Source organism: Sitophilus oryzae, unplaced genomic scaffold, assembly GCF_002938485.1.
Source record: "Sitophilus oryzae breed Bouriz unplaced genomic scaffold, Soryzae_2.0 scaffold_1440_pilon_pilon, whole genome shotgun sequence".
Classification (NCBI taxonomy): domain Eukaryota; kingdom Metazoa; phylum Arthropoda; class Insecta; order Coleoptera; family Curculionidae; genus Sitophilus; species Sitophilus oryzae.
In genome coordinates, this window is record NW_022146105.1 from 3,329,317 (window position 1) to 3,352,212 (window position 22,896).

The 22,896-nt window shown below is 31.3% G+C and overlaps 1 protein-coding gene across 1 annotated transcript; it reads left to right on the top strand.

Moving 5' to 3' along the window:
- Window positions 1–4,246: 4,246 nt before the first annotated feature.
- Window positions 4,247–5,771, top strand: LOC115876939 (hepatocyte nuclear factor 3-alpha). The gene has a single exon (XM_030892987.1). It carries the CDS (start codon window positions 4,399–4,401, stop codon window positions 5,251–5,253), a length of 855 nt encoding a protein of 284 aa, XP_030748847.1. The 5' UTR covers window positions 4,247–4,398; the 3' UTR covers window positions 5,254–5,771.
- The last annotated feature ends 17,125 nt before the right edge of the window (window positions 5,772–22,896 follow it).

A 22,896-nucleotide genomic window follows, 5' to 3' on the forward strand; every position in this document is an offset into this window, starting at 1 on the left:
TAAATATCTTGAGAACGGTTGCTCATAGCGATTTTTACCAAGAGACATTTTTTACATAGAAAATCACGTATATGTATATTTTTTCACTCAGTAGTTTTATACAGGTACGAACAAAAAGTTATTACTCGTCAAAACAGTTAAAACACATGTAGGTGGCGCCCCCTACAAATTGGAGTCATATTGACATCAAAATTAAATTTCTCATGTCAAAACACTCCCAGACACTAATTTTCTTCCAAATATTGACGTTACTTCAGAAATTATTTGGAAAAAATCGAAATAAAAATGAAATTTCTACACCCTGTATCTCCGAAACTAAGCATTTTTGGACATACATTTATATGAACTTTTTTAATTATTTTTATCAGTAAAATTTGCTGCCGAAGTTTCCAGAATACAGTTCGGACCACCCTGTATACAGGCTTAATCGAAGAGTTCTTTTTTACCTTAAATTTAAAACACGCTGTGCAATAATTTAGTGAGCAAATTTTCCTAAAGCATTTTTTTTTCGGCCAGAGCTATGTTTCCTGACCATTCTATTTTTTGGCATACCTTGGTTCATTTTTAAGAGCGAAATGAATTTCTCACCAACAGTTTGTAATTTTTTTAATTATCATTACTTTTTGATGTTATTTTTTAATATGACGAGATGGATATGTTAACTATTGTCGTAATGTCATATTGACAGTTACATTTTGTATACCTACAAAATAGGACTAAAAATTAAAAAAAAATAACATTTTAAATTTGACGAAAATTTTTTCCGGTGCGTTTTTTTTGAGAGTGTATTTTACTATACTAGTATTTTTCTGGGATCTGTGAAAATATTTTTCTATAGATATAGATAGTAAAAAATTAATTTTTGGGATAAAAATAGAGGTTACTTTTTTATTAGAAAAAAATATATTTATTTATTAATTTTTTACACCAATGTATTAATAATTAATATTTATTGTAAAATATATGGGGAGATTGAAACTGAAAACGAATCGATAGCGATTTTCCGCCATTGGTTGCAAATAAACGCTTTGCCAAATAAAAACAATGCCGGTCCGAAAACAAAACAGTTAGAACAAAAAGAGGCCAACTGACTGCATAATGGCAAATAATGCAAATTTAAAAGCAGAAAATAGGCGTCCGCTTGTGCGGTTTTTCAGTTGATTCGACGTACCATCGATCTGTGGACCGCTCGGGCAGAAACCACGATTCAAAATGCCCTAATTCGACCAAATTATCTGGAGTGCTCGGCGCTTTTTCGCTAAAAACCTGGCTAATTCCTTTTTTACTACCCCGGTCTGTTTCTACACGGTGCTATTAGCTTTTTTTCCTACCCTTTTATTCTTTTTACCACCCATTTCGATTCCAATCTTTTTTTTTTTTTAGTTTACACATAGAAAAATACGAAAGCGTATAGCTGCCATCGCAATATTGAAAACTATTTTTAGCAAAATTTACACTTTTTCTGTAAATTTACAGATTTTCTGTAAATCTACACTTTTTAGAGCTGCCTTCGCAATATTGAACACTATTTTTAGCATAATTTACACTTTTTCTGTAAATTTACACTTTTTCTGTAAATTTACAGGTTTTCTGTAAATTTACACTTCTGCAAATTTACACTTTTTCTGTAAATTTACAGATTTTCTGTAAATTTACAGATTAAATTTTCTGTAAATTTACAGTTAATCTACAGTTTTTCTGTCAATTTCTTTGAATGCACTTAAGGTGCATTCAGCTGCAGCCGTGTAGCTAACAGTATGTTGAAATTGCTTCCAAAAATCGTACCAGAATATCGATCATGTCCATGTAAATTTTTCTTTGAAATAAAATAAGTCATCCTAAATATCTTCGCAAATGACGTAAACTTAGGACATAACCGTCTTCGACCTGTCAAAATTTCTTTGTAACTTAATCCAATTTAAAAGTAGGTTTTAATGTATTCGTGTATAATATCTGATGAATATCTGTACCTACTTCGATGGCACAATGTAACTACTGAGTAACAAACAGTTTGATGCCGAGACGTCGTCTTGCTGGGTAATATATTTCACGTGCAATTTAAAGAAAAATTGTAAATTTACAGAAAAATGTAAACTTACAGAAAAAGTGTAAATTTACAGAAAAACTGCAAATTTTCAGCCTCTACGCTTTCGGCGACAACCATAATGACAATAAAAAGCCAGTATCTACCTATAAGTGGATAAGACAAGTTTTGCTGCAGTAACGTAATTAAAAAAAAACGTAAAATATATGATTCTGCTTAATTTTCTTACTCTAGAGCCCACTGTTATTAAAATACATGAAATGAAATACTAACATATTTTTTATAAGACTTTTCGTTTTTTTTTGCTTGTCTGCGCATTCACATCCCTAAAGAACGATGAATCACATACTGTGATATTATGAGAAAAAAAATGTTGACTTTATTAAATATTCTTTTTTAGCTCTGGGTGGTAAAATAAAAATGAATCCATTTCTATAACAACAAATAAAGCGTTCTAGATAGGCGTTGGGTTGCTTTGTAAATCTACCCCCTTTCCGTGTTGCACGTCATTATTATAAATATTATAGGGTTAGGCAGTTGGAGAAAAACTTTCTGTCGACCATTAAAGTGTATATAGGCGTGGACAAAAGAACAAATAAAGCTTTTTAACCCCCTCCCCATCTATCTGCATTTATTTGTGTACCGTTTTTATACAGTATATATTTAGAAGCGTCCGGATTGGTATGTTGCGTGCTTTTGTTACCATTATACCACTTACGGAATAAAGAAATAATATTTTATGAAGTTTAGCACCCCTTAGGGTCATATGAGTGCATAAATTCTTTTTTAATGGAGCTGAAACATAAGAAATACAAATATTTTTTTTTAATTTTTTTTAGTTTTTATCACGATAAAATCTTATTTTTTTAAATTACAATGGTCTTAAATGGCCTTATTTTTACTTACATTACTGTCTACTAAGCTCTTACTGTCTTACTTCAGATCTAACTAACAGATCTATATATTATAGTGTATGTACATATACTACCTACTAACAGATCTTATATTATAGTGTATGTACATATATACAGGGTGAATCTTAAATAAGTTCAAATATTGTCAGGGCTGATAGATCTCGACAAAAGAAACATATTTGAAATTATGTTTTTTAACTAAAAAAAATCCATATCTTCATTTTTTTTCGGGAAAAAACGTCATGATCTTCTTGTTTCTAAGGTCGAAATATACTACCACCAAAAATAAGTGCAAATATTTTCAGTGTTGGTAGATCTCAATAAAAGAAACATATTTTCTCTTTACCGTTTCTCAAATAAAGCCTAAATAACCAAGTTATTTTACTTAAGAAAATTAAAAGAAAATGATTTTTTGCTAACATTTTGAGAACCACTGGATCTTTTCTGAATTTTGTTTCTTGAAAATTTAATCTACTACCCATGTTGCCATATTGTCAAGAAATGATGTTTTTTGACTAAAAACTAAAAAAAAAATCAAATTTTTTATAAAAAAAGTCTTTGCCCGAAAAAAAACTTATAATCGTGTTTCTGGGGTAATATACTACCCTTAAAAATATTTGCACTTGTTTAAGACTCACCCTGTATATATATAATGTCACCATATTATATATAGGTACCATGTGAGTCCATAAATGAAACCAAACCACTCTATTTGGCTTTAAGTATCATAAGTATATACAGTTTAGCAAATTATTTTGTAGTTTTAGCGTTAAACAAATAACAAATAAATGTAAAATTTCCGAAGAATATGTCAAAAATAGTACAGAAAGAAATTTGATTTAGAATAATATTTGAATATATTTTTATATTCTCCTGGAGCGAATGGAAGTAAAATAAGTTATTTTATGTATTCTTTACGCCTTTCACACATTGATTCTGCAAAGTAATGCAAAAAGTCAAGAGAGAAAGAGACAGTGTATGTATTATTTCCTAAATATATGTATAAACGAAATGTAAAATGTAAATTCCGAGGATTTAGGGAATCGCACACACAAATAGTAAAGATTTTACGGGAGCAGTTATCCTTCCTTTTTTAAGGACTAAAGCCAGGCAGTCGGAAGGTCGACATGATGGCTGGGAGGAGCCAAGCCCTAAGAGAAGGGGACCAGGAAACCCGATTGGCGCGCAGCTTTCCCGCCCATCAACTGTTGTCAAATATTGGTGGACAAATAGTTAGTGTTTGTTATATGTTTAGATACCCAGATGGGTCCTTAGTAGAGCAGTAACAGTATAGTTTACCTTCTCAGAGAGACGCTTTTAATAATGTTGCACAAACAAACTGATATTTGAATAGATTTGCCAGTTTGTACGCGACAAGTTTTTGATTCGATCGTTCGAAGTGTTGAGTGAATTTTTTTGTGATTTTAAATTTTCGGAAAAATGTGCAGTAACGAGAGCCCAGCAAACGCGTCCCCAAGATTACCGATGCCTTTTCCGTTAGAACCCAACGGACCCAGAGCTCTCCTTCCCATAGATCAGTACAGATTGCAGCTGTATCAATATGCCGTCGCTGAGCGTCTCAGGTACCCGTTACTAAATCCATTCCCGTCGCCTTTGACTTGCTACCCATTATTTCCGCGAGCTCTACAACCTGAAGAACCCAAACCGTCGCACAGCTACATCGGGCTCATTGCTATGGCCATTCTAAGCTCTCCAGAAGGAAAACTGGTGCTCTCCGACATCTATCAGCATATTCTGGACAACTATCCTTATTTCCGAACACGGGGACCTGGCTGGAGAAACTCTATACGCCATAATTTATCTCTGAACGATTGTTTTATCAAAGCTGGAAGGAGCGCGAATGGTAAAGGACATTACTGGGCCATACATCCAGCGAACGTGGAAGATTTTCGCAAAGGGGACTTCAGGCGTCGCAAAGCTCAAAGAAAAGTCCGCAAACACATGGGTTTGGCTGTGGATGAAGACGGAGCGGACTCACCGAGTCCTCCACCGCTCTCAGTGAGTCCGCCAGCACTTCCTGGGCCTTCAACGTCCGTTTATCCCACTTCTACCAGTACAAGAAGCACCAGGAAGCGGCAGTTTGACGTGGCTTCGCTCCTGGCTCCTGATTCAGGCGATGATACGGCCGAAGAAGACATAGATGTAGTGTCCAGTGATCAACAAGAGGCTGGTGAAACGAAATCGTGGCAAATGTTTCCAATAGTAAATTATTACCAGGCCTTACTCCAGGCGAGGCCCCCAACACCTACACATCCAGTGAGTCCAGACTCTTAAGGACATTTTTAATTAATTTAAAGTAATTTAACAGCATTTTTATGTACATTCTCCAAGTCGTAGTGAAATACCAACTGTTTTCCATTCAGCTACTTATAGTTTTGTTCCAGAACAACAGGCAATAACTTTTTTTTATTTAGAATGGTTTATACAAGAAAATTTAGTTCAACATCAATATTTCTTGCATTAAAATAAAAGTACTAAGTTGAGTAAAAAGGATTTTTGAGGGATCAAACAAATCATACAAAGATTTATATAGTCTGAATGGAAAACTGATATGAAATTTTTATCTGTCTTATTAAACACACTTACCTACATTATTTAAGAGAAATATATAAAAACATTACAAGCAACTATTTATTTATAATGGCAGTTGCTTAAATTGAATGTATAATGTATCTATATTTTTTCGTTTGATTTTTCTGTGGCTGTATATATATTAAAATATATAAATCCGCTGTAATTTGTTTTGAAGTTATATTCTTGAAGGCACACACAACACAACTTTATGAAAAGTCGAGATCTAGAGACTTTTATAAATATTTATAATAATCTTAAATGTGTATAATATAAAATCCGTATATACCTGTAAATATATTGTAAAGAAATAAATGAAATAAATTATTTCAAGTATCGATATTCAGATTTTTTTTGATTCTCCAAATCTCAAAGAGATCTAGATTTTTCTTACAACCTATCATCAGTAATTTTCGATGGATCATAGGTTTCTGTAAATACTTTTATGGTGAAAATAAGTTAGTTAAGTTAACTTATTTTCTATTTTTACTGTTTTCAGTAATATTTCCTTATTTACATATAATTTGAGTACTGAATTATGATTATTTAATTATATTTGGAAATATAGGTAATGAAATTTCCTCCTTTTGTTGTCAATGAATCACAAACTTAAAAAAAAATATATGTTTTATTTTTCTAAAGAATATATTAAAAGTTGTTATGTGAATGTACTCGTATAACATGCATCTTGAATACCAAAAGGCAACGGGCTGAAAAAAACCTCTTCAATGGATGGTTTTTATTTTGTTTGGCACTATTGTTGGCCAGACACGAGCTGTCAATGAGGCTGTTATTCTTAATTAAACCATGTTTATTTTTCTTCAATGCATCTTACATTTATCGGCTTTCAAAACATAACAGATTTTTATACGAACGGTTTTATATAAAGATGGCTTGTGTAATCAATGAAGAAATACCTACAAGATCGAATCTGATTAACGGAATTAGACTTGAAAGTGGCTCCTTTGTTATATGCTAGTTATACCGTATCTAACTATTATATTTTTTGATCTTTTTTAATGAGTAACAATAAAAAAATACATTATATTTGGCGCATAAAACTATCAATAAACCACTGTTTTTTCCAATCAACTTTTTTGTTTTGCCTCAAAATCAATCCCATGATGCGCCATGCACGGCCAAAATTGCTCGTATCTCTATCAAAAAACCAAACACGAACTTGATACGATGGAACGAAATCAAATATTATTGAATAATGCCTGTCAATTAACCTGTCATATTGCATTATGCCATTTAAATGGACCACGTGCGTGAGGCGCATCACAAAATGCAATTGCAATTCCTGAATATCGAGAAAATATAACTGCATTAACAATGGCCAATTAAAGGATTGAAAGCTTTTCAAAAAGCTTTACATAATTATAATTAGTATGCACCAAAAATATTTTTTTTTGGCAAATAATTTATGAGGAACAAAAATATTTTTTGTATTATACATTCATATTTTTCTAATGTGTTAAAACCGGAGAATGTTAAACAAACAGAGAAAAAATAACAAAAATTTAAACTTTAAAGTGTGTAGAGGTGCAAGATAAACAAAATAAAGAAATGATCAGGCGTGTGTAGTATTAAGAAAGAAAGAAAAAAAAAAGTTGCAAGTCACCTTTAGTCTCACTCTTAGTATTTCTGACATGAGTAGGTCCTTGTGATGAAGAGCGTTTGCCGACAAAAGGATTTTTGGGAAAAAATAAAAGCCAGTTAAGTTTTTCAAAATGAAACACTCAATACCAGGCGATTTTGACGTAGATGTGTTGTTTTTTCGACAGCCAATTGAAATCGCAAAAGTGGTAAAGTTTTGAAAGACATCATACGGCATCAAAGAAAAGAAATAGTTGTAATATTTTCAGGACTAAATACCACCTTAGTTATGTTGATCTAAACCTTTTAATTAGTTAGGAACCAAATGATCAAATGGCCAAAATCGGTGACCAAAATGCATGAGAAGGTCGAAAAATTGCTCAAGACTCTTAGAAAAATAGTACCAAGGTAAATCTGGACTCAAAATTTTAGAAATTTCTGTATTTATAAGGAGTTTTATGTAGTGGCTTACAACGGCCGTATTTTTGGATTCTAAGCTTTTTAATTAGTAAATAACCGTAGTTTTACTGTAACCGGTAAATAATTGCCAATTTTTGACTGAAGAAAGTCGATAATTTCGTCTTTTTTTTGGGGGGCATTTTTTACACTATTTTAAGGCTCATAAAAAACAATAAACCTGATCATAAAATTTTGAAATTTTTACTATTTATAGGAAATATTATGTAGATTTAAATATGTAAATATTAATATCTTGGTTGTCTGAGAAAATTCATTTTTGTTCACTTGTTATTCACATATTTTTGATTAAGGTTACAACGTCCCTTATATCTATTTCCGTTCTCGTAGAACTAGAGTGGCCTATATTTTCTTATTAGATTTATATACCTTGGTATTGTGAGAAAATTAATTTTTTCGACCCTTGTTTTTGAGCTATTTTTGATGATGGTTAAAACTTCACTTATGTACAACAACTAATATCTATTGTATTCATATGACCACAATGGACCTCTATTTTCTTATTGTACATCTTTTAATTATTAAACAATAGAAGTTTTAACAAAATCGGTATGTAAGAATATCGAAAAAATTGTAATTTTTATCTATTTTTTAGAGATAAAAAATAACATAAACATAATCATAAAACTATGAAACTGTCAGAATTTGTAGGAAACTTTATGTAGACTCAGAACATATGCATCTTTAAAGGTTTCCGTATTTTGGTATTGTGGAAAAATAGTTTTTTTGAAGCTTTGTTTTCTACCTATTTCCGCTTATGGTTAATATTTATCGTACATCCAGTATAATATTTGTCAGGCCAACAAAGTTTATATTTTCATGATCTACATCTTTAGTTAGTTAATAAGCATAAAATCATCAAATTATGTGATTTGAAGGTTTTATGACTATATATTATTAGAATGTAGTAGATACAAATAAAAATATTTTAGTTACCGTGAAAATATCTTTCACGATGATGAAAAAAAAATTCTGGTAAAGTTTGAGCTCTTAATATTAATATTAAGAGGTTTCTCATCATGATTTTCTATTTTCTATTTAAATAAGACGGGAAAAATGTGTCTTTGAATTTAATTGCTGTCTAACAAAATTGACGAAAGCTATGAGAGGTGTAACAGTCCAAAAAAAAATTTCCCAGTGTTATTTAAATGAAAAATAGAAAAAAAATCACCTCATAATTAAGATCTCAAACTTTACCAGAATTTTGGTATCACCAATTTTGGTTTACCATTTTTTGTTGCACCCTACTGTATAAGTTTACTAATTATTATACCTATTTCAAGACAAGTTTAAATTAATCTTGAGTCTTAATAGCTATAGAATCTGTGAGGTATAAACGTGTTTATTATATTTCATGGTAGATATTAACGAGTTAAAAATCTAAAAGGTATCAGCTACAATAGCAAATAACCCTTTAAAAAATGGGGTCCGAAGTGGAAGGTAAGTGAAGAACTCTCTGCGGAATGTTTATAGAAACATCTTGTGCGTTCACATTAGTCGTGAAGTAGTTTCTTGTGAAGAAAGGCGACCGCTGAGTGAAAGGGCGATCATTAAAACAAGGCCCGAAGATATAAAATAAAATCTTGGCCCGGCTGAATAATCCATTGTGATCGTAACGTGATGTTTTCCAGTTGGCCGGCCGGCAATGGCGTTTGTAATTGTATTTAGTGAACTGTACGGAAATTGTAAATAATTGTAGTCCTAAATACAGGCTTCGGCAACGCCACAATGCCAAGTCGGATGATCTGGAGTGGTCCCGCTGCGACTTACTCACACTTTGGTGGCCGATTTCGAATTTATTCACTATATTTGGCCCCCCGGTTACGAGATTCGTTCAAATCAACACCTATGGCCCTTTGTTACAGTCTCTATATCGCGTTTTTTTTCAGTCTATTTTGAATAATTGTGCGGCGCGTACAATGCCGTCGATTATTCAATGAAATCACGAAGCTAGAATAATTACTAGACATTTTTATTCTCTTTTATTTATGTTTTTTACTTTGTATAAATCTAACTCAGGTGTGATAAACGTGGAAAAATAATTAATTTTTACTATCACAAATTTAACTGAATTATTTGCTATTACTAATACTGTTTTCCCAAGACTACAAGAGCCTATAAAAATTTGAGCGTTCGTAGGAAATTTTATGTAGATTTAGAAAATATACACCTTTGAAAGCTTAGTTATCTCGGTTTGGTGAAAAAAATAAATTAATTGAACCCATGTTTTCAGCCATATTTGATGAACGTTCCCCACATCTATTACTTTTCTCGTAAGAATACAATGGCCTATTTTTTATTCTACGCCTTTTAATTAGTAAATAATAGTTTTTTAGCAAAATCGGTGGCATGACAAAAGTCGTTAATTGTCAAAAAATGTCCAAGCATTTTTTGGCTCTTTTACTCATATTCAAAAGTCTTAGAAAGATAGAAAACATAGTCCTAAAATTATGAAAATTTCAGTATTTGTAGGAATTTTTATGTAGATTTAGAAAATATATAACTTTAATAGCTTGGGTTCCTTGATTTGGTGAGAAAATAGATTATTTGGACCCATGTTATAAGCTATATTTGATGATGGTTAAAACGTCCGCTACATCTATTACTGTTCTTATAAGACTAAAATGGCCTATATTTTTTTATTCATAACAGCATTTTTAGCAAAATCGGTGGCATGGCGAAAATCGCCTATTTTCATGGCTATAACATAGAAAAATAGGCAAAAACAATTTTTTCGAAAAAAATATTTTCTCACAAAGCTAAGATACCTAAACCTTCAAAAGTGTATGTATTATGGATCTACATAAAATTTCCTACAAATGCTGACATTTTCATTATTTTATGACTATGATTACTATTTTTCTAAGGCCTCTAAAAATGTGTAAAAAATAGCCAAAACTTGGTTGAAGTAATGAAAATTGGCGATTTTCGTCATGTCACCGATTTTGTTAAAACTGCTGTTATTTACTAATTAAGAGGTGTAGAATAAGAAAATATAGGCTATTGTACGATAATTAGATATATTATGTGATGTTTTAACCTTCATCAGAAATAGGTGAAAAACAAGGGTCGAAAAAATTGATTTTCTCAAAAAGGCAAGATACCTCTTCATATATTATGAATCTACATAAAATTTCATACAAATGTGAAATTTTCATAATTTTATGGATATGATTACTATTTTTCTAAGGCCTCTGAAAACGATAACTTTTTACGATATACAATAATTGAATTTTCCAACCCTTGACTAAACTTTTACCTACGACAACTCATAAATCTTATAATGTACTAGCACAGATTAGGTATCCTATAAGTATACAGATAAAAATCTTGTCCCTAATTCGTGGTACGAAAATTGTTTTTTATGACGATGTGCAAACGAGTCAAATTTTCTGTGCGCAAAAATAAACTCGCGTAAAATAACAATAAACAGCCTAATAGAGAGATATCGCTAAACCGAATAGCGTGCATGGACGTTAATAAGGCCAGGTGTTATTTCCTTTACGTGAGGTGGTATTAACTCTCTTCATTTAAGCTACACGCACACTGGTGCGATCACGGCCGCGATCACGATCACGATCAGGGCAGCAATAAAGTGTTTGTACACTTAAATACCTGATGGTGATCGTGACCGCAGCGGTGATCGCGCCAGTGTGCGTACAGCTTTATAGTTATCGGATCGGAAAGAATTATGATCGCGTCGCGTCCGCTATTTAAACTTAACCTAACTTTGAATTTAAAACTTTGAAATTGTTTTGTTTACTAGGTATTTTAAAACTAAAGGGCTAAAGTGCTTATTTCCAGTGCTTTATTGTTCAATGTCTGCCAGTGGGTTTAGGGCAACAAGCAACAAATTCTCTTAAAAGGGCTCAGTCGTCATCTGCTGTAAACCTAAGACTCTTTATAGGTTCTTCAGTATTGGAAGAGGTGGAATCCATATTTTGGGCCATATTTATTTAATTAAAACTAATCCCAGCTACTTAAATATCAAATTACCTAATAAAACTAAAGCAATAATTCAAAACAATTCAAACATAACCTAAAATAAAAGATCTCGCCGGCCGGCTCCGGTTGTCAAATACCCGCACATGCCCATTTAAGCAATTTTTAAACGTTATCAGAGGTTATTTAGAAAGAGCGCTTGGTGTAATTGATCCGCAAATTACGTCAGGCGGTAACGTTATTAGCGGGTGTTGCGTTAAAAATTGACTCGCGCATATCGTAACCATGATAAGGTACGCGTAAATACTGGATGACGCTATTCGGTTTTCCGATATCTCTCTAATAACTGTGCCGGTCAGGCGCTGTACACAATTTTAGAGGCCATAAGTGGGCGTGCTATGTGCGCAAACTAGTAACCTAACTAACTAGTGCGCGACTCCGAAAATTGGAACCACGAAAAACAATAAAGAAAAAACAAAGATTATAATCTGTATAATCTGTGGTACTAGTAAGGCCACAATAACTTATATTTTTTGTGTAACATCATTTTGTCACAATAATTGAATAAAACACAAAATTAGTTGAAAAATAGTTTATTTTATAAAAGAGCAAATGTAGCAAAAATTTTTTTTATCAGTATATAAGAAACCAAGAAAGAGAGTAGTTGTGTGTGTTGGGCATCCTCTACATTAAAATAAACTATTATTCCTTGAAATTGTGTTTTCCACTATATTTTTCTATTCTTTGCTAAAACGTAAATAATATTTTTGTTTGGCTTAATTCGAAGAAGACAGGAACAAGCTGCAGACTCGTACTTTCCAGGGGGTTTGCAATAAAACAAAATCAAAAGAAAAATTGTTTCAGGCAGTCAGCAACCGTGCGAATTGTCTTTTCTTTGTCATGGCGACGAAATGCGACAAGGAAAAGGGAAATAAAATAACCATTTACTTGGTATTCGCCTCTGGGACAGGCCAAACAGCATGAGTATTCTTTTTAATAAAAAAAAAACATTTTTTTTGAAAATCGTTTTGATTATTAAGCATTTAAGAGTCTATTACGCTGTACTGTCCGGGTCGCTCTCAGGGGTCGGGTAAAGCGGGTGTGTGGCCGAAGGAAATATATATATATATATATATATATATATATATATATATATATATATATATATATATATATATATATATATATATATATATATATATATATCATATTTCAGAAATCTGCCTAAAGCTTAGCCCGACCCTGTCGTGTAAAGCCACAGCCAAAATTCTAAACACACGTGCTTTGATTAAGGTTTGCAGAGCTTCAGCCTTTGCCATAAAATAGCCAGCAATTTGTTACAAAACCATATAAATTATATATCATTGTAATCACAAAACTTCAATCTATTTCCGTATTGTAACGGAATTTTAAATTATGTCTTTCTTTTCGAGAAAATTTAGTCCAAACATAAGGAATATTTTGTTGATGTTTGACCATCAAAATCTTAAAAATAAAGAAGTTGTCTAAAAATGTGAGACAATACATATATAGTATAATCCTTTATCTTTAATTTCCTTCTTCATTTGTGTAAAAATACCTAGCCAGTTTTACATAAAACGTTAAACGCCAAACGCTTATTTTGCTACTTTTTCTGACTAGTGAAATGAACTCAGACATTTTTACATAATAAATATGTATGTTACACCTTCTTATTAATTAATAAGATTATACAGGGTGTTTCAAAAAACATGTGTTATCTCTCGTGGGGAGGCTCCTCACGTAAATATAAGATTTATTTTTTATATCAACATAGGCCCGATTCTGCTTTATTTCGTAACTACAGGGAGTTAATTTTTTTTTTTTTTCGATTTATTATAATTTTCTTCCAAGTTCCTTTAGAAATAATGAAATTTTGAAGGTAAAAGTTACTATAGTGCGACATATTTTAATGCTAAAAAAATGTCGACAGATTCACCAGAGACGTGCGTATCGGTTATCACTGGAATATTTAAAAAAAAAATGTGCGCCACTGACTTTTTCTCTTATTAGAAAAATTATGTAGGCAGTTTAATGCCGACCCATATAACACAACACAATCCTATAGATATCTTGAGGATATCCACCAAGGATATAGTAAATATCTTAGGGATATCTAAAAACTAGAGGAGGATTTTTATGGGATATCCAGATGGGACAAAAAAAGTAATCTTCAAGACATCCCAAGGCAAGCCTTTTACGATTATTTGGGATATTTATAGGATAATACAAGGATGATGTTGGGAGCATTATAGAATATTTTTAGGACATTATATGAGGACTCTAATTTGACAATGCTTTCTTCATCTTTAGTTTATAGTAAAAACGTTCCCGATTTAGTTTTATTTAGCCACATTTTGACGTTATTCATTGGATATTTTTATTAACAGCTCTAAAATATACCTACATGTTATGTCAGTGAATTTTGCGTCAAAATTTAGAAGTTTATTTGTATGAGTTAAGACATGGTTAAGACCTATGAGTTAAGACCTTTCAATTTATACTGTAACATCGAAAAAAAAACGGCGTTTAATTGGCTTGAAAATTACGATCGATGACATTCCCCATATAATTTTACATACAAAATAACAGCAATCTTCATTTCCAAGCCACCTCTGACGCCGTTTTTTTCGATCGTTTGGTATTATACCAGATTATACTACCCTTTATGGAGTCTAGCAGTTTATGTCTAGCAGCAACAGTTTACATCAAAGCTAGCACACAGTGGCACACAGGATACAGGTATAATTTCTAACAACACACATTCCAGAAACTCACAATTTAAACACAAAAATAAGATTTCTGTTCGAATAGATCAAACACGAAAATGGGTTTAGGGATAAAGAACAAGGGCTTTTCATTATTTTATGAAGCGCAGTACATTTATTTTATTTCGTATATTTTTCATTTCATTGATTTTATGGAAAGCACTGTTCATTAAAATGTTGTATCCTATGTTACAGGGCTTGTTTCTCTCTACAATTTCCTGTCTCACAATGTACCGTTTGTGACCAGGAAGGGTTCATAGTTTCATAGATGTCGATTTTCGAAAGAAATCAGAACATGTATATTATTTCGTATATTCTTCATTTTATTGATTTTATTGATTTTATTGAAAGCACTGTTCATTAAAATGTTGTATCCTATGTTATAGGGCTTGTTTCCCTCTACAATTTCCTGCGTCACAATGTACCGTTTGTGTCCGGGAAGAGTTCATAGCTTCATAGTTGTCGATTTTCGAAAGAAATCAGTACATTTATTTTATTTCGTATATTTTTCATTTTATTGATTTTGTGGAAAGCACTGTTCATTAAAACGTTGTATCCTATGTTATAGGGCTTGTTTCTCTCTACAATTTCCTGCGTCACATTGTACCGTTTGTGTCCGGGAAGAGTTCATAGCTTCATAGTTGTCGATTTTCGAAAGAAATCAGTACATTGATATGTATGATTGAAAAACGTATTGTAACAAGGAAATATTTTCAAATTTTCATATAATGGCCGTTTTTCTATAGAATTTTATGTAAAATTTATGTTAAAGATACGGTAACGATTTGGTTTTGTTCGTGCAGTTTGTCTCTTCCCTTCCGAGTTTCAGGGGTGAGGTTTAAATTATTAAACGTTTATTCGCTGTTTCACACCACCGTACAGATCTGAATAATTCAATAACATCCTAAATAGGCAGCACTAACATCAAAAAGACGCGTTTCGCTGAATTTAAATTTTTTGATATACAGACTTTTTAAAAAGTCTTTCCCAGTGCAGCATACATTTATTTTATACCATTGGATCAATAAAGAAAAAGAAACATCATTTAAACATGCTATTTTTCTTCTTCATCATCATTTTCATACTCTCTTTGTAGTTGGGCCCATTGTTGACTACTATTGTTGACTATGCAGGCGTAAGTTATCTCTGCTAATTTCTTAATATCATGGTCTCGTCTCAGGTTTGGTCTTCTTCTAGGTCTCTTAATTTCTCCTGGGTACCATGCTGAGGGATTCGATTCTGTGGATGACATCTATTGATCTATTATCTAGATCTCTTGTCGGATCCACTCTATTCTTTTACGGTCTTTTTTGGTTATTCCCAGTATATTTCGTTCCATTGAGCGTTGTGCGACCTGCAGTTTCCTTATAATGTCCGTTTTAAGTGTCCAGGTTTCGCAATGCATAAGTCATGACTGGTAGTACAGATTGGTCGAATGTTTTCTTCTTTATACAGGGTGCTACAAATTCGAGGTACGAGCGTTGGTATCTCGGAAACCATAATAGATAGGAAGATGGTTAAATTGGGGCTTGTGCTGTTCAAAAAAGTATTAAAATTTCAAGGATTGCTGAGTTTTTTAGAAAAAACGGATTTTTTTGAAAACTAATTTTATTTTTTCCTGTCGTTACTTTTTAGAAAATCAAAAAACTAATTGCACATTCTCATAGCCACTTGATTAGGGCTATCTGAGAGTATTTTTAGATTTTGAAATTAGCTGATAATTTGTGAGATACAGAGACCAAGTTAATTTTTTTAAATACGGACCTGCATTTTTCATTTCAGATTTTGAAGAACTCAGTCTCCTGAGTACAATGATGTGCCACACTTGATACTTTTTTTTTGTTTTGGGTACCTTAACAGCAACAAAACTATTTAATTATAATTAAAAAAAAAATCAAGTCCGGCTCTGCTTTTTAAATTATTTAATCTGATTATATTCATCGCAACAATATTGATCAGTGCTAATTAACATTGAATAAGGAAAATTGAGCCAATTGAAAGATTCAAATAAATAATATCCAGATCAGCAATTTAAAGATATTATTTTTAACTTTTCTTATTGTGAATTTGAAATTCTCAGTGTACGATCTAATAATTTGCATAATATTAATTGTAGTTATTATGAATAAATTAACTTCTACAAACTAGTTTCTAATGCTTTACATAGTCTACATGTTCGAAAGGGTTACCAGCCTCCCTATTGCACAAATTTATTTTTCGTTCAATTTTATTTATAGCTTTTGAATAGATCTTCTTATACTTTCGAATGCATTTTGTACCCTTTTACTGCCGAGATGTGTTGATTTTACTTTTTTGTTAAAATTTGGACCTGTCGAATTACTTGACGTCATCAGACGGTCCAGGTACCTTGCTGACCATTATAACTGCTCTACCATTTCAAATCCATCTTCCGGGGAAATGAGTTGATTGTTTATATTACATTTTATTTATATTATGTTTATATTACATTTTATTTATATTATGTTTATATTACATTTTATTTATTATTTTGTTGCATTTGATTTTCCGTATCCAACCTACGTCACTGTTAAGTTTGAAAGCTTATCAATATTGTAACGATGAATATATTAAATATTAAAAAAAATCCGAGCCGGACTTGAAATTAGTTTAAATAAATTGTGTCCTAACTTCCAAAATAAAAAAATAAAAGTGTGGCATATCATTGTACTCGGGAGAGCGAGTTCTTTGAAAATCTGAAATAAAAAATGCAGGCCCGCATTTAAAAAAATTAAGTTGGCCTCTGTATCTCACAAATTATCAGCTGATTTGAAAATCTAAAAACACTATCAGATAGCCCTAATAAAGTGGCTATGAGAATGTGCAATTAGTTTTTTGATTTTCTAAAAAGTATCGACAGGAAAAAATAAAATTGATTTCAAAAATATCCGTTTTTTCCAAAAAACTTAGCAATCCTTGAAATTTTTAAAACTTTTTTAATGGCATCTTGGTGAACATCCCAAAGCGCAACTTTGCTCCAATTTAACCATGTTCGTATCTATTACGGTTACCGAGTTATCAATGCTCGTACCTCGAATTTGTAGCACCCTGTATAGAGTACCATTCTATATTTCAAATTTGAATATGGTTCATTCATTCTAAACATTCTATTTTTATATGCTCATATTTATTTGATAACAATTTTGCAAAACATTAAGCAAAAATAAATCAAAAAAATAAAATAAAATGTTTGTTAAAGCCGTTAACTCCGTAATTTTTATATTTTACTATATTTTTTTAATGTGAAACAGAATTGGAACTGTAAATTTGCGTCAAAAAGTCGAAATAATATTTTTGTAAATTATTATTCATGCAATTCTTGTTTCGCGAATAATTTCGTTTGTTCAGTTGTTTTACTTTCATGAAACATTTTGTTCGGGCATAATGAAAATGGAAATCTAATTAACAATCAACTTTTTATACTTTCTAATTAATTTAGGTCGCTTCAAATTGGCAAATTGTCGTAAATAATCAGCAGCAATGTGTAAATCATATTTATTAGAGACAATTACTGGGACTATTTTCATTAAAATCTAGTCTAGTAACGAGATTTTCCAAAACATCGTTTATGTATTTTATAGTAAATAACACAAGAGTATGACTGGTATTCGATTTTTTAACAAATGATATTTTTTATTCATGACAAAGAAATTAAAAATGCTACGAAATAAAAATCACCTAGATATAAATCTTACTGGGTGATTTTTATTTCGAAAAATGTTCAACTTTTAGTAAAGCATCCCTTACACGTACTAAATAAATTCAACTAGATTGTGAAGAATTAATACATACTTGTATATAGTATAATAACTATCAAACAATAAGTCTTCGATCTCGTATGATATTTTTCTGAGCGTCACCGCAAGAATATTGAAGTTTCCCAGAATTGCGGTGAGTTTGAATAAATTTTGCACAGGCTCTGTATATAAGTATAGTTCGAAGTATATTTTGAAGACGTGTTATGTAATCAGCTAGCATCTAAGAGACAAAAATTGTTTTTGATCTTATTTTCCTATACGGGCGAAAATTCCGAACACATGTTACATACGCATTTCGTGATATGAATGGCAAATAACCACATCAGCTCCCGTCAGGAAGCAGTTCTGAAAGAAAATCGTTTTTTTCTATTTTCTTTTGTATAAATAGAGAGTCAAAATACCACAATATTTCTTTTAATATAACTATTCAAAATTCACTATTTTTAGACAGATTTTGGCAAATTTATTCAAGGCAAATTATTTCTTGAGCCCCCTCACCCTTATTTTTTAGTCACCCTTAAAATTTATAAAACAGCATTTTTTCAAACAACGATTAGATTCTCGAGAAAGATGATATATAAGAAGAACCTAGTTCTGCACTAGAGTTTGGGAATGAAATGTATTCGAACAGCGGATTTTTGTCACTTGTAAGTACAGGGTGAGTCAACAATAGAGTTATCCATTCCATTATCCATTATCTCATTGTCCCATTTGTTTCGAGGTTTACAAAAAAATGTTAAATATAAAAGTTATAGGGAAGGTTAGGATACACATTTTAAAATTATTATAGAGTATACAGAGTACTTCAAAAAAGTGTGGCGGATATAACATGTTTTTTTTAAATGCAACACCCTATTTTTTATTTATATATAATGTTATATACCTAAAATTAATAGTTTTTGTAATATTTAAATTTGTTTAAACAAATGTCAAATTGCAGTGTGATAAAAAATTGTCAGTGGTACCATTGTTTCTGAAGTTGGTATACCAAAATTTGGTATGAGAGTTTTATAAAATGAAAAAAAAAAAAAGTTATATGTAAAGATATATTAGTTAAATGCTACAGGGTGTTCAAAATATACTTATGAATTCCAACTACTTAAAATAAAAAAAATCTCAGATTTTTTAAATGGTACACCCTATATATTTTAATTTTTTCTGATAGATTTTGCAAAGCTCTTCAACTTTTATTAAATATGGCATATACCTATTTTAAATAGTTTGCGATTTATTCCAATTTTTTCTATTTTTACCATATCTTTAATGCAATTAGGTACGCTATAACATCATCGTTGCCATGACAAAAAAAATAATGATCAAAATTTCATATGTCTGTTAAGCAAGTTAAGGACAAAACGTAAATTTTAGTTTGATTTGTTGTAATAAGTATAAATGTTAGAGGTAGAGATAATAGATTTCGAGATTTTCCTGAAAATGAATTAGTCAATGTGACTGATATACACGAACCAGCCAAGATACACATATTTTTTGGGCTCAGTACTATATATATTATATAGTACTTTGCTAAGTACTATAAGAATCTACTTTGCTAAGTACTATAAGTAGATTATCTAGAAAACATTTTCATATTATATTATATTGTTTTCAGTGTGTTATGGGACGGTTTCGGGGCTGTAGTAATATTGGCTTTATGAAATGAATTATAAACCAGAATTACTACGAGAAAAATACTTTACTGTGTGTCGAAAAAAAATCCTATATCGGTAGGCGTCAACAATTAGATAATCTAGTTAGTATTACCCTAATCTGTGGCTATTAGCCCCGACGGAAAATCCAAGTGTTATCTTTAATAATACCAAGAAATTCACGACTACGATTTTAATTGATTTGAGTAAATTTAATTAATTTTAACTAATAATAACAATTATTGCAATTAATTATTAAACTACTTGTTAAAGATAAGTAATAAATACTTTCGTTTTGTCACGGTAACTATGATGTTATAGCGTAATTGTATTAAAAATTAGTGTAAAAATAGAAAAAATTGGAATAAATCGCAAACTATTAAAAATAGGTATATGACATACTTAATAAAAATTGAAGAGCTTTGCAAAATCTATCAGAAAAAATGAAAATATATAGGGTGTACCATTTAAAAAATCTGAGATTTTTTAATTTTAAATAGTTGAAATTCATAAGTATATTTTTAACACCCTGTAGCATTTAACTAAAATATCTTTACATATATCTTTTTTTTTCATCTTTATAAAACTCTCATACCAAATTTTGGTATTGCAACTTCAGAAACAATGGTACCACTGACGATTTTTTATCACACTGCAATTTATCATTTGTTTAAACAAATTTAAATATTACAAAAACTATTAATTTTAGGTATATAACATTATATATAAAAAAGTTATGGAATTTTACGCAGAATTTAAAAATAAAATAAAAAATAGGGTGTTGCATTTAAAAAAACATGTTATGTCCGCCACACTTTTTTGAAGCACCCTGTATACTCTACAATAATTTTAAAATGTGTATCTTAACCTTCTCTATAACTCTTATATTTAACATTTTTTTTGTAAACCTCGAAACAAATGAGATAATGGACTTTACTCTATCGTTGACTCACCCTGTACATAAATTTGAAAATAAATCCCTGCCGTTTAGAGGCCTAATGGATTCACACGAAATTACTTAAAAAATTGGTCCAACATTTTAATTGATGAATAGATATGAAGTAGGTATATTGTGTTATACAAATCATTTTTTATGTAGTTTTATAACATTTACAATTATTTTTCGATTTATTAAAAGTGTTTAAACGTTACAACAGCAAGTGTAGCATTTTATTTGATGAATTAATATTTTTTATAGTTTGCTAGGACACATCTTTATAACTTTTACTGTTATTTTTCGATATATTATAAAGTTTTAAAAAGTTGATTTTTTTTATTTAAATCAAATGATTAAAATAAAAAATCACTTGATTTAAATCATGATTTGAATAATTTTATTTAAATTATGCCAACCCTGGTTACAAGTATTGTAAGTGAATGACTTGAAATACACAGTCTATATTTTATATATAAAATAAAATATATTTACGTGTGAAAAATATTCTAGTATAAAATTAAAAAGAGACTGAGGCACAATAGAAAAATTCGATCCTTTTTCGTTCCGTATATGATACAAAACAAACAAGATGGCCGAGTAGGTATCGTTTTGTTAGGCAATAGCTAGTAGCATTGCTTTTTGAGTGTTTGCCGTAAGTGACCTCCCAGCTAGGAACCTCTTTAGGCGATATGAATTGACACTCCCTGAGCTGAGATGTTTCGGCCAATATTGACTTTGGATCGGTTGATGTTGTTTTTGAACACCTCAGGTGTTGTGTCCGTGTATATGCAAATAACTATCCTCCTTTTGTTAACAGAAGTCCGTTTCTTACGTGACAAATATATTTATTTTTCAAACGGTCCACAGATCTTTTGTGTTTGTCTTCGCCACATTGTCTTGCCCATGCAGCTTGTCTTTTCTTCTAAGTATGTTCATTCGAATAATCATTTCCGTCTCAGCACATTCTACACTGAAATAAATAAGTATGTATATAAACCATGCAATTAAAAAGAATTAGGGATCACCTATATGTGCATATCTGTATTTACTATATGTTTATAAACCGATCTCCGTATATTTATAGCAGCATATATTCAGAACAATTTTTTTTTCATGCATAAATTGATACAAAAACGAAATTGTTTCCCGTCATAGAAAAAAACAGTAAAAGCTTTGTTCGGGTTCTTGTTATTACCGATTCTGAACCGTCCTAGAACTCTGCAGCGCATGCGCAAATAAAATAATGTCTTCATATTTCCTTCTGCGCATACGCATCACAGTTCTAGGACGGTTCAGAATCGGTAAGAGAAACCCGAAGTAAGCTAAAGATGCACTCGAATACGTATAAATTCCATAAAATCAATTTGTTATTTAGTATGATTTTGCCTTCTTGATCGTCAAAATTGGTGTTAAATATGACAAATTTTGATGTTTTGGGAACACTAAACGGTGCTAGAAGGCGTTTAAATATTGAAAAAGCCATCAGAGTCACAATTTTATTGCAGGAGGGTCGGTCGCAACGATATGTGTCGCAGCTTTATCATGTTACACAATCGGTCATTTCCAGACTATGGAATCGACACAGAGAATATGGTTTTGTTGTCCGCAGACCATATCCTCAATGAGTAAGGTGAACAGCGAGGCGGGAAGATCGGTATCTTGTTAAAGCTGCTCTTCATGAAAGAACACTTACCGCAAAAACCTACAAAATCTTCCTACGATTGCCACAGGAACACAAATTTTAACTCAAACTGTAAGAAATAGGCTGCATGAAGTTAACATTCGATCAAGACGAGCAGCTGTTGTGCCGCATTTAACTGCTAATCATCGTAGGGCACGATGGATATTTGCTCAAGAACATCTTCAATGGGGCATGGATCAGTGGAGGTACGTTCTTTTTACGCACGAACAATTTTTTTTTCATGCATAAATTGATACAAAAACGAAATTGTTTCCCGTCATAGAAAAAAACAGTAAAAGCTTTGTTCGGGTTCTTGTTATTACCGATTCTGAACCGTCCTAGAACTCTGCAGCGCATGCGCAAATAAAATAATGTCTTCATATTTCCTTCTGCGCATACGCATCACAGTTCTAGGACGGTTCAGAATCGGTAAGAGAAACCCGAAGTAAGCTAAAGATGCACTCGAATACGTATAAATTCCATAAAATCAATTTGTTATTTA